This window comes from Bos taurus, chromosome 3 (assembly GCF_002263795.3).
Source record: "Bos taurus isolate L1 Dominette 01449 registration number 42190680 breed Hereford chromosome 3, ARS-UCD2.0, whole genome shotgun sequence".
NCBI lineage: Eukaryota > Metazoa > Chordata > Mammalia > Artiodactyla > Bovidae > Bos > Bos taurus.
The window spans coordinates 3046449-3058819 of NC_037330.1; the positions used below are offsets into that span (position 1 = coordinate 3046449).

A 12371-nucleotide genomic window follows, 5' to 3' on the forward strand; every position below is an offset into this window, starting at 1 on the left:
GTGCCTAAAGCAAAGATAGTTTTTCCCAAAAGACAATGCATCTACCTCCCTCTAAGATAATAACTGTGGTTTAAAAGATCTAGCATTTTAGCATTTCTTGAGTTTAAGATCTAGTTTATATCAATAAGCATTTCATTAAAATTAGGAGGTATCGCTAGTAAGACTTGACAGTAAAGTACTAAGGTTGATTTTATATATATATATATTTAATTAAACAGGGCTTCCCTTGTGGCTCAGCTGGTAAAGAATCCGCCTGCAATGCAGGAGACCTGGGTTTGATCCCTGGGTTGGGAAGATCCCCTGGAAAAGGGAAAGGCTACCCAATCCAGTATTCTGGCCTGGAGAATTCCATGGACTGTATAGTCCATGGGTTACAAAGAGTTGGACACGACTGAGCAACTTTCCTTCCTTCCTTCCCTCCTTCTTAAACAGGCACCTAAGCCATCTACCATGTACAATGATACTGAGCTGAGCAATGCGCCTACCATCCAATCCTAGTGAAGAGATGCCCAAGAAGAGGAAGCACAAATGTCACCAGCAAAGGAACAATGATCTCCTAGCAACAGCCAAAGCAACTAGGTTAAGGCCTGAAAACTAGTATTGGAAGCGATAACTGAGCAATGGACTGGAAAAATCCAATTCAGGTGGAAAATACACATTGCCCCAGGACCTACTGACCTGGAAAAATCTAGTTTCAGGTGGATGCTGGCAAGTGGCGAGAGACATCAGTCTTTCAGAACCCCATCTAAAGATTACAGATGCTTATGCAGGTTCGGAGTTGAGGATTCGAGAAGTACCTCGTCTGGGAAACGATTATAGGATACTCAAGGCAAGTTGCAGAATTGTGACATGCTACGTTCTGACAGGACCCTCGAACGTACCTAAGAAGTAACTGGCAAAGCTGGACTGGAGCCCAAGTTTCCTAAATCAGTGGCCACGAGGGGTGACTTGAAGTACTAGTACCAACACTGTGAACTGAATGACCTAATTAGGGGGCAACAGATCCTTTTACAATCCAGAGGTTTCCAGTTTTCTGCTCTCAACAAAATTAAAGGGAGCTAAGTGTTGAGTTAGTTGATTCATAAAGTCACATCAGGTTTCAACATATAATTTAAAAGATTACAAACTAAGTGGCCAGGGCAGGAATACAGTCACAGATGTGGAGAATGGATTTGTGGGCAGGGGTGTGGGGTGAGTTGAGAGTGGCACTGACATGTATACACCACCATGTGCCATACACAGCTAGTAGGGAGCTGCTGCACAGCGTGCGGAGCTCAGCTCTGCGTTCTGTTGAGACCTAGAAGGCTGGGACGCTGTGGGGGAAGCAGAAAGGAGGCTCAAGAGGAAGGGAATATATGTATACGTACAAGGGATTTATGTTGTTTTACAGCAGAAACTTCTGTAAAGACTGTCAGTTTAAAGACTGTTCTGTCAGTCTTTAAACTGACACAACAGTGTAAAGCAACTCCACTCCAGTTAAAAATAAAAATAATAAGTGAACCTGATATAACAAAAGTTCTTCTGATCCTATCTACTTCTGTCAACAAGGTTTCTCAAATTTTACATCTATGCAAATGAAAAATCTTATTATCGCATTAAGTAGTAATCATTCCCCAATACATGAAATAATTCAGTGTTGGAGCTCCATTTGTCTCAAGTTACTTTCCAACATAATTCTACCTTTCATGTTTAATTACTTATCCAAAACATATGCCTACTTGTTCTGATTAATTTATGTTAATAACCATACTGACACAAACCAAAAGAAATTAACACTGAAGAGACTTATGAGGATAGAAAATAAAAAATCATTCCCATCACTCCATATTTTTGTTGCAGAAGGATGACAGAATGATCAATAAAAGATTTTCAAGTATAAAAATAAATTAACATTTTGTGGAGGAAGTGGAACTGAAATATCATTTCAAGGAGAAAAAAATGAAAAATTAACATTTGTGATTCAATGAAAAGCTTAGTCATGTATTTTTTAAATGGATGACAATAGGTCAACGTATAACAGTATTTAGAGCCCACTAGATTCATTTTGGAGAAGGAAATGGCACCCCACTCCAGTACTCTTGCCTGGAAAATCCCATGGATGGAGGAGCCTGGTAGGCTGCAGTCCATGGGGTCCCTAAGAGTCAGACATGACTGAGTGACTTCACTTTCACTTTTCACTTTCATTCATTGGAGAAGGAAATGGCAACCCACTCCAGTGTTCTTGCCTGGAGAATCCCAGGGGCAGGACAGCCTAGTGGGCTGACGTCTATGGGGTCACACAGAGTTGGACAAGAAGTGACTTAGCAGCAGTAGCAGATTCATTTGAAAAGAATGAGATAATTGTTATTTTAAAACATCAACATTTACAATATATCAGAAATTACATGATTTGCTACTCATGTGATGAAAAACCATGTGATGGGGATAAAGAATTCTCCAAAATTAGCAGAAATGTATGCAAACATTTAAAGGCCATAGTCCAAAACCAGGGGTCAACACTCTTAGCATCCTAGTACCCTACAAGCTCCCTGTGCCAACGTGCACAGAGCAGAGACAGGGCTTACCCTGAAGAGATGACTCTAGAGACACCTGCAGAACTCTGGACTTCCTTCAAGACAGGCAGGCAAACAAGAGGATGTTTGCTGAGATATGATGCAACAGCTCTTCAGCTGAGGGGAGTGAAGAGGAGGGGAAGGGAGCGGAGATATCAGACCAGACAGCATACTTACAGTGATTAAAGTGATTAAACAAATAAAGATGCACAGCTCAACTTCAAGGACGCATACAAATATTCTTATGCTTCCATGTGTGTACTAGACAAAAAGTCATACCTTACTGAAGCTCTACAAAAAGGTGCCACAAGTCATACAAAAGGCCAAGTGGTAGAATCTTCTGTCACCATTATTGTGAAAATGAGTGCTCAACCAAAATGAATGTGGGACCACACAGGATGGGACTAAAACGCACTGCTGGACATCCTAGGGCACTCGAGGTTACTATGTAGGGCACTCAAGGTTACTACAGAAGTATGAGTGGTTCAGAGATACTCTTGACACTTTTCCTGCAGTTTCACACAGGGTATCCATGTGAAAATAGCTGCTTTTTATTAATAAGGAAATGGCAACCCACTCCAGTGTTCTTGCCTGGAGAATCCCAGGGACGGGGGAGCCTGGTGGGCTGCCAGAGTCGGACACGACCGAAGCGACTTAGCAGTAGCAGCATGGTTCTTTTATTAATAAAAGAACCACTTCCCTGGTGGTGCAGTGACTAAGAATCCAGGCTTGATCTCTAGTCAGGAAACTAAGATTCCATTCGCCTCTGAACAACTCCTAGTGGCTCAGATGGTAGAGTCTGCCTGCAGTGTGGGAGACCCAACTTCGATCCCTGGGCCAGAAAGATCTCCTGGAGAAGGAAATGGCAACCCACTCCAGCATTCCTGCCTGGAAAATCCCATGGACAGAGTAGCCTGGTGGGCTACAGTCCATAGGGTTACAAAGAGTCCGACACGACTGAGCGACTTCACTCTCTCTCTCTGAACACCTCAGTTCGTGCACCCCCATGCACTGCAAGGAAGATCTTGCATGCTGCAACTAAGACCCAAGGCAGCCAAATAAATAAATTTTTTAAAATTTTTCTTTTTTTCTTTTAAAAGGAACCCTATGCTCTGAAAAGATCATTTTTAATAGCCAGGTGCCAATGCAAATTGATCTTTTTTAGTATTATCATCCTCTCCCATCATTATTCAAAACTCTCAAAGCATACATGGTTTTAGAACCAATGTCCCCAGGACGTCCCTGTGAGGACTCTGTGCTTCCACTGTAGGGGGCCTGTGTTCACTCCCTGGCAGGGGAGCTAAGATCCCACAGGCCACACAGCATGGACGAAAGAAAAAATAGAAAAATCATACCTAATCAGAGTTCTGCTTACACGAGGCCTGAAAGTCCAGTTTTATACGATTCTTCGTAGTTCTCCAGTTAAATAGTGCGCTGATGGTACTTCTGTGACTGTAAATGCTTTGCCTTCTGAGTCAACTCTCCTGTTAGACTTTACTGAATGCTGATGAGTCTGTTCTGTTAACACCTGACGATTTTTATACCTCTTACTTTGTCTTTTAGAAAGTCTGTCTTTTGGGACTCCCCTGGTGGTGCAGTGGCTAAGACTCTGATCTCTCAATGCTGGGGCCCTAGGTTTGATTCCTGGTTGGGGAACTAGATCCCACATGCCACAACTAAGACCCTGTGCAGCCAAATAAATAAATAAAAATAAATATTAAAAAAAAAAGAAAGTCTGTCTTTTCTTTATTATCTTCATGTAAACTTTTCAGGGTATTTGGAAATATTTCACTTTCAAAAGAAGTTTTTGATTTGCTGTCGAAAGAAAATGAATACATGTATTAAAATCAAATTAGCAAATTAAATATTAAAAATAATACTTTGTGCAACTATAAAACTCATAAATAGAAACTTGTAAAACCTTTAACTACTTCCAAATGAGGGTTTTCAGTGGGTTTTGAATCCACTAGTTGAAAAAAAATAAATAAATGGAGCACCTTGGTTTGCAAAAACAGCTGATGGACAACAAAGAAGATGAAAATTTCCTAGCTATAATTGGCGGATGGGACTCTCATGATTAGATAAATACTACAAATGATGAGTTTCTTGTACCTGGATCATTTTGGGCAATAACTTTTTCAAATACAGTCATTAAATCAAGATTTGAGAGACTTATTAACAGAACCAAACCTTCAGCCTTATATAATCACTAAGAGTAATATCACCAAAATCATGAATCATCACATTTAAGTAAGGTTTTTAAAAATCAAACATTCAGTAAGAACCAAAAGGCTTTATACTGTTAAAGAAGCCACATTTTTAAGTGTACATCTCATCTTTCTTATCATTCCATAATCCCTATTTTTGTTTTGAATTCTATTAATTATACTGACATGATTTACATATACAGGTAGATGTACTTCATAACATAATCAAATGCTTTAATGATAAATCAGCTTATTGATAAAAAGTTTGCTGGACAAGAAAGCACATACATATATACATACACACACACAGATTATACCCTCGAACTTTAAAAAATTGAGACACACGTCTAAAAAATCTTAGGGATCTTAAGCAAATCCAACAGCACCATCTCTACAACCTGTCTCCATCACAACATCTCATGAGAATAAGACTCAACAAAGAAATAGTATCAATGAAAAGACACAATCAAAAAATGGGAGGAAGAAAAAGATAAAGTATTACAAAAATGTTTGAGACAAAAAAAAAAAAAAAATGGGCAGAAAACCTAAACAGACATTTCTCCAAAGATACAGAAACAGCCAACAGGTACGTGAAAACATGTTCAACATTGCTAATTATCAGAGAAATGTAAATCAAAATGGCCACCATAAAAAAGTCTACAAATTACAAGTGCTGGGGAGGGCATGGGGAAAGGGAAACCCTCCTACACTATTGGTGGGTACTTAAAATTTTTTTTTTAAATAGTATCAGGCAGAAGACCTAAGCAAATGCTCTAGGTATGGTGAGCTGGAGCTAGGTGACCAGACAGCATGCATCAGGAACACACTTCAGAGACTTTCCAACAGGAAGTAAAGGAAACAACAGCAAGCAGCATGCCCTGTTGTCTGGGCTTCATTCTAATAGGCATGTGCTAGACGCACTAGTGCAATGAACAAGAGGAGAATTTCAGTCAGAGCAAACAGCAAATGTGAAGAGCCCCGGGTGTCAAGGTGGTAGGGAGCCCGATGGACCAAGCCAGGAGTCTGGCCAGAATCAAGAACAAAGAGAACAGTGGCAGGAGAGCAGCAGGGCCAGATCATGCCAGACCTCTCCGGCAGCAGCTTGGGGTAGTACAAAGCAGACAATGTCAGCTCTATTTCTCACAGCAGGACTTCAATCCCATGATTCTAGAAGCACCTGATGGAGGGGCGGTATGGAATAAATGATCTGGTTGGATGGGGATGGCTGCTGAAGTTCTAAGAACCCAGGTCCAGGGAGCATTCCAGGGCGCTCCAAAAGCAGATGCTGACTCATGGTCAAGCCAAGCTGACAGCTCCCACCTCTGAAGGGACTGCAATGTCCTCTCTTGGGCTGTATTATTCATACACTGTCCAACTGACCTGCCTTAAAATACCACTGAGGGCTAGTCTCTGCTGGCAAAGAAAGTCCAAAACAGGAATAGGTTTAGTAAAGGAAAAACCTGGATTCCTATCTGGCTTCTGTCACTGACTAGCTACATGACCTCTCCCATTGTTACCCATCAATGGGGAAGATACCTGCCCCACTTCAAAGGGAAGAGACAATCAAATGCTTTAATGCTAAATTGGCTGGCTGGTAAAAGCTGTTTAAGCAGTTTTAAACTATCCTGACAGAGACTTTCTCTCATATTTTCTTATTTCCTGAGTTCCTCTCAAGTCCAAGCACTTGATACAGTATTCTACACAATGACATTCAGCAAATATCCATTTAGCACACATTAAACAAATACTAGACTCTCAATAAGCAATACCAATGAGTCCTAACTCAAGTTCAGGTGGGCTTTATATTGTCTAGTCATTGCAACACAAATAGGACAATTAAATATGGTTTCAAATGTGGCCTCAAAAGCCTATTTCAAATAGTCATGAATGAAAAGAATAAAAGGCTAATTATAAATTATGGTTTGCCTCAGTCCAACAAATGCTGAATGACAATGCTGTATAAAACACTGCAACAGGCATTAAAGCAAAAATAAATGAGTTGCTCTTACAGAACTTTTATTATAGTGAGGGAAGCAGTCAACAAATAACTCCAGCAATTGGGGGCTTCCCTGGTGGCTCAATGGTAAACAATCTGCCTGCTAATGCCGGAGATATGGGTTAGATCCCTGGCTTTGGAAGATCTTGTGGAGAAAGAAATGGCAACCCTCTCCAGTATTCTTGGGCTTCCCAACTGGTGCTAGTGGTAAAGAAGCCGCCTGCCAATGCAGTAGGCCTAAAAGACAAGAGTTCGATCCCCGGGTCAGGAAGATTCCCTGGAAAAGGGAATGGCAACCCACTCCAGTATTCTTGCCTGGAGAATTCCAGGGACAGAGGAGCCTATAGTCCACAGGGTCTCAGAGAGTCATGCACAACTTAGCAACTAAACAACAATGGCAAAATGTGGTGAAACTACAGAAGCATTAGAGATAAAAAATAATTCTGATTAAGGATATGGATAACAAGGTTCCCTGGGGAAAGTGTTAACCTAAATGAAGCCTTAAAAGGATTATAGGCCATTCCAGGGAAAAGACCAGGAGCAAAAGTAGAACTGAAAGCAAGGGAGGTTCAAAAGGGTGAGGATATATGTATACCTATGGCTGATTCATGTTGAGCTTTGACAGAAAACAGCAAAGTTCTGTAAAGCAATTATCCTCTGATAAATAATGAATTTTTTTAAAAAGTATAACTGAAAGCAGTTCCACAGATGTGTGGTGTATATTTGGGTGTGGGGAAGCAGGACAAGAGTAGAAAAATAAAGACTGGGGCCACATCTTGGGGGCAGGGAACTGTGCAATGTGCTGAAATACCGGACTTGTAGTCTGGGTGATGGAGACGCATCCAAGGTTTCCCAGAAGAGTGACGCAGTCAGAGCTAAGCTAAAGAAGACCTCTCTGAGGATAGTGCAGAAAAAGAAACTATTTAAACGGCCGAGGAAGAAGCCACAGGGCAGTAAACAGCAAAAATGAAGAGAACAGGGAATGGCAGCTAAAGTCAAGGGTATATATGCAGGTAAAGAAATTTAAACTATCATTTTCCCCGCCAACCACGGTTACTTATTGCTCTCTAGACCTGTCCTTTAAGAGGAAATGTAAGAATCTGGTCTTTAACAAACATTTAGATTATTTTCTCAACCCACCACAATTTTAGATGAGTTTTTAGCAGTGATTTGTCATGTCAGCCCAGTAAAGCTTACTCTAGTGTTCTAACTCATCTTCATTTGTAAAACAAACTTTTAAAATGTGATAATATGGAGCAGCAATCACTATTTTTGCCTTCCACAACCAAAATAATTTAGGCTAAGATAAAATACTTGCAACTCAGGGCAGCCACAACACTTAGACAAATTAGAGCTCTCCAGAGAAGCTAAACAGGGAGTTGTTTTCTCTTATCAAGCAGGGGCGGAGAAGGCAATGGCACCCCACTCCAGTACTCTTGCCTGGAAAATCCCATGGACGGAGGAGCCTGAAAGGCTACAGTCCATGGGGTCTCGAAGAGTCGGACACGACTGAGCGACTTCACTTTCACTTTTCACTTTTATGCATTGGAGAAGGAAATGGCAACCCACTCCAGTGATCTTGCCTGGAGAATCCCAGGGATGGGGGAGCCTGGTGGGCTGCCGTCTATGGGGTTGCACAGAGTCGGACACGACTGACTCGACTTAGCAGCAGCAGCAGCAGCATAAAGCAGGAGAGAGAGCAGTGAAGATCTACACTATGCAGCCAATGTGCATTTCCATTTCCTTTTGGGTCAAGCACCTCTGAAACCATTCTATAGCTGTTTCCAAGTAGCCCCTTTCCAGGTTGAAGGTGTAAACTTGTGTTCTGCAGGCATGCCTTAGTCAAGTCTTCTTAAACAAGAACAATGGCTAGGACAGAGCAGTACCTATCTAGTTCTGGCTCCACCACTAAATATATGATCTGAATTCATTACTTCCCTCATCCATCAGTGATGAGATGAAGTGCTGGACTCCAGGACCTCTGAGGTTTCTTCTAGCTCTAAAACTGTCATTTTCTGTTGATGCCCTTGGACCCTTTCAGTTCAGTTCAGTCACTCAGTCGTGTCCGACTCTTTGCAACCCCATGAATCACATTACCACAGGCCTCCCTGTCCATCACCATCTTCCAGAGTTCACTCAAACTCACGTCCATTGAGTTGGTAATGCCATCCAGCCATCTCATTCTCTGTCGTCCCCTTCTCCTCCTGCCCCCAATCCCTCCCAGCATCAGGGTCTTTTCCAATGAGTCAGCTCTTTGCATCAGGTGGCCAAAGTACTGGAGTTTCAGCTTCAGCATCAGTCCTTCCAATGAACACCCAGGACTGATCTCCTTTAGGATGGACTGGTTGGATCTCCTTGCAATCCAAGGGACTCTCAAGAGTCTTCTCCAACACCATAGTTCAAAAGCATCGATTCTTCGGCGATCAGCTTTCTTCACAGTCCAACTCTCGCATCCACACATGACCACCGGAAAAACCATAGCCTTGACTAGACGACCTTTATTGGCAAAGTAATGTCTCTGCTTTTCAATATGCTATCTAGGTTGGACCCTTTGCCTTCTCCCAAATTCCTTTAACAAGCCCAGAGCAAATACCCAGGAAGTAGAGTATCAACCTTGCTTCCAGAGCCCCCTGTACTAAAATGTTCAGGCTTGAGACCCCCAAACGAGGTCCAATCTGTTGATGGGGACCATCCTTTAAACAAAAACAAACCCCCCCACCCCCCAGCAAAAACAAAAACTCAAACTCCTTGGAAGAGAGATGCTAAGGACTGGAACATAGAATCATGACAATAATTGCCACAAACTGACTACAACACAAAATTTTTAAAATCCAATGCTCCTTGGGACTTTTTTAGTAATAAAAAAATTATAAAATAACTCTAAACAATGACAAACTATTTGTGATTGCCCAAAAGGTACAACATGCTTTAAAAATTGCATGAGGGATTTCCTGGCAGTCCAGTGGTTAAGACTCCACATACTGCCAATGCAGGGACTGCATGCTTGATCTCTACTGAGAGAACTAAAATCCCACATGCCACTTGACACAGCCGAAGATTTAAAACTGTGTGAAAACAGACCCTTTTTGGGGAGTATCTTCTTCCTTGATTAGAAACAGGGACAAAAGAGAGCTCCCTTAAGAGCTCTTTACTAGTTTGTACCTGACACCTTACCAAAATAACACTTACCTGTATACTGATATCAACTGAGAACAGGTGATCATTCAGGACACAAAAATAAGAAGGAAGTTATTTCACCTTTCAGATTTCAATTTCTACCTCTGTAGTAACTAAATTATTTAGTTGATTACTAAGGTCATTTTGTTTCTAAATGCTATACTCATATGTCAGTTTGTCTCCCTATCCCTAGGAGGGCTGGATCTCAGGTCAATATTTGAGTCCAGCTATATACCCCACGTCTCCCAACTATACTCCAGTACTTTCGCCACCTCATGCCAAGAGTTGACTCATTGGAAAAGACTGATGCTGGGAGGGATTGGGAGCAGGAGGAGAAGGGGACGACAGAGGATGAGATGGCTGGATGGCATCACAGACTCGATGAACTTGAGTCTGAATGAACTCTGGCAGTTGGTGATGGACAGGGAGCCCTGGCGTGCTGCGATTCATGGGGTCGCAAAGAGTCGGACACGACTGAGCGACTGTACTGAACTTAACTGACACCCCACGTCGGCTTCCCTGGTGGCTCAGACGGTAAAGAATCGGCTTTCAATGCAGGACACCCAGGTTCGATCCCTGGGTTGGGAAAATCCCTGGAGAAGGGAATGCCAACCCACTCCAGTATTCTTGCCTGGAGAGTTCCATGGACAGAGGAGCCTGGCGGGCTCCAATCCATGGAGTCGCAAAGAGTCGGACACGACTGAGCGACTAACACACACATACACACATACACACGCCAGGTATTGTGCTAAAAGCGCTGGGAATACAGCCATCAACCACAAAAAAGAAGCCGCGCAACACGAATATGCTCGGGTGGTGGGGGATGGAGTGCTGGTTCTAATGTAACAGGTAAACTTCCTAAAAGAACTGGCATCCTGGTTTGGCTTTGGCGTAACATGGAACAAATTTCAAAATTAAAAAAGGCATTCAACCAGGGGCAAATTCAACAAACTTCTGGGCCCTAAAGCAGGCAGATTTCCTAACCCTGGGAGCTATGGGTGAGATTAACTAATCAATAAAGAAGTTCCACAGCGCCAGCTGCCGCGTCTGGGCCACACGCGCCGAACTAGTTCAGACCTGGAGGGAAACGTGTAAAACCAAAATGGAGGAGGGGCTCCGGCAGAGTCAGATCCGGAGCGAAAACCTCGTGGCTCTCCTCTCATGGCGCCAACCAGCCTTCCTGCTCCGCTCTCCCCAACCCTAGGAGGCATCATCTCGCCTAGCCAGACCCAGCGCGCAGCACCCATGTCTCGCAGGCTCCCCTTGAGTCCGTGCGCCGAATCAACTTGGAGATTGTTAAACAGTAGGAGAAACAAGTAGCCACCTTAAAGGAAGGGGAGCAAAGAAAGAAACATCTGTGAGGACTCCACCCTTCTCCACCTGCAGAAAAAGCCGGGGGTAAAGCTACGAAAAGCATATCCCTAGCTTTGCTGATAAAACAATAAAGCAGGCTGCTAGAAGGGTCAGACACCCAGAGGATGACCACTTTCCGCGGATCCAAGACGCCTACGGCCCCAGACATCTAAGAGCCCGGGGCCAGTACAACTTTCTCATTGAAGATGACCGCGTTTCCTCTTAAAACCAGAGAGGGAGAGAAAGAGAAAAGCCCTTGGTATGATCATTACACTGATGTCACCTTGCTTATTTGGCTCTCAGGATTTTTCCCGGAAACCCCTGCAATCCCCGGCCCCGGCATCCAGTCCAAGCGGGGCTCCTCTTCTTCCCCTGGACGCTGCCTCGTGCTTTCTCGCAGCCGTCCGGATAGGGCTACGCGGCTCGCTCCGCCCTTGGCACCGGGGCTGCGCCGCTGGGCGAGCGCATCAACGCCAGGACAGGGGAAGACGGGTGTACCGGGGGTTCGTAGAGGACCCTGCTTAAAGCCCTCTCCCCCACGTCGGACTTGCAAAACAATAAGCATCCGTTTTCTCTGCCCCTCCCCCACAGGACCCCGGCCACGAGTCACTGCCGCCCGGGGAGCGTGCCAGCCCTGCGATCGGTAGCCGGGGTACCTCTGGAACCTCGGGTGGCCCGAGTCCCCACCCGCCCGTTCCCCGCAGCGGCGCCCGTAGTCCGCGCAGGGAGGTCTCGGCACTGGAGCGCTGCCAGGAGCGGAGGCGCGCGGGCCACGCGGTGGCTGCAGCAACTGACACGGCCCGCGGCCGCCGGCCACATGCGCCGCCGAGGGGCCGGGACCCGGGAGGGGACCTGAAAGGAGGGGGAGAGAGCGCGGCCCCGGGGCCCCGCTGTACCTTGCCGCTGGCCGTGCCCCCGCTGACGCCGATCAGGAAGGGCTCGCCGCCGTTGGGCTGCTGGTGGTTCTGCAGGGTCTGCTCGCTGTCCCCGGCCATGGCTCGCGCGGCCCCTCCTCCCGCTGCCTGTGCGAACCGACGCACGCTCCCCGCCCGCGCCCGCTCCGGGCTCCCTCTGCTTCCCGCAGCC

General features: G+C 44.7%; 1 protein-coding gene and 1 long non-coding RNA gene across 4 annotated transcripts in view; both read right to left on the bottom strand.

Annotated features, from left to right (window-relative positions):
• The window catches only part of UCK2 (uridine-cytidine kinase 2), a 125432-nt gene that overhangs the window by 65553 nt on the left and 47508 nt on the right, over nucleotides 1–12371 (bottom strand). The window contains exon 1 of one of the 3 annotated variants that reach the window (XM_059884832.1): nucleotides 11569–12171. The exons of 1 other annotated variant lie outside the window; for it this stretch is intronic. In XM_059884832.1, the coding sequence (XP_059740815.1) occupies nucleotides 11569–11850 (282 nt within the window). In that variant the 5' untranslated portion in view covers nucleotides 11851–12171. One more of the 3 variants, NM_001192812.2, reaches the window with a different exon arrangement.
• Nucleotides 1438–10147, bottom strand: LOC132344812 (uncharacterized). Its single transcript, XR_009493819.1, has 2 exons — nucleotides 3908–10147; nucleotides 1438–2669 (listed from the first exon to the last, which is right to left on the bottom strand). It is a non-coding gene; the product is annotated as an uncharacterized lncRNA (long non-coding RNA).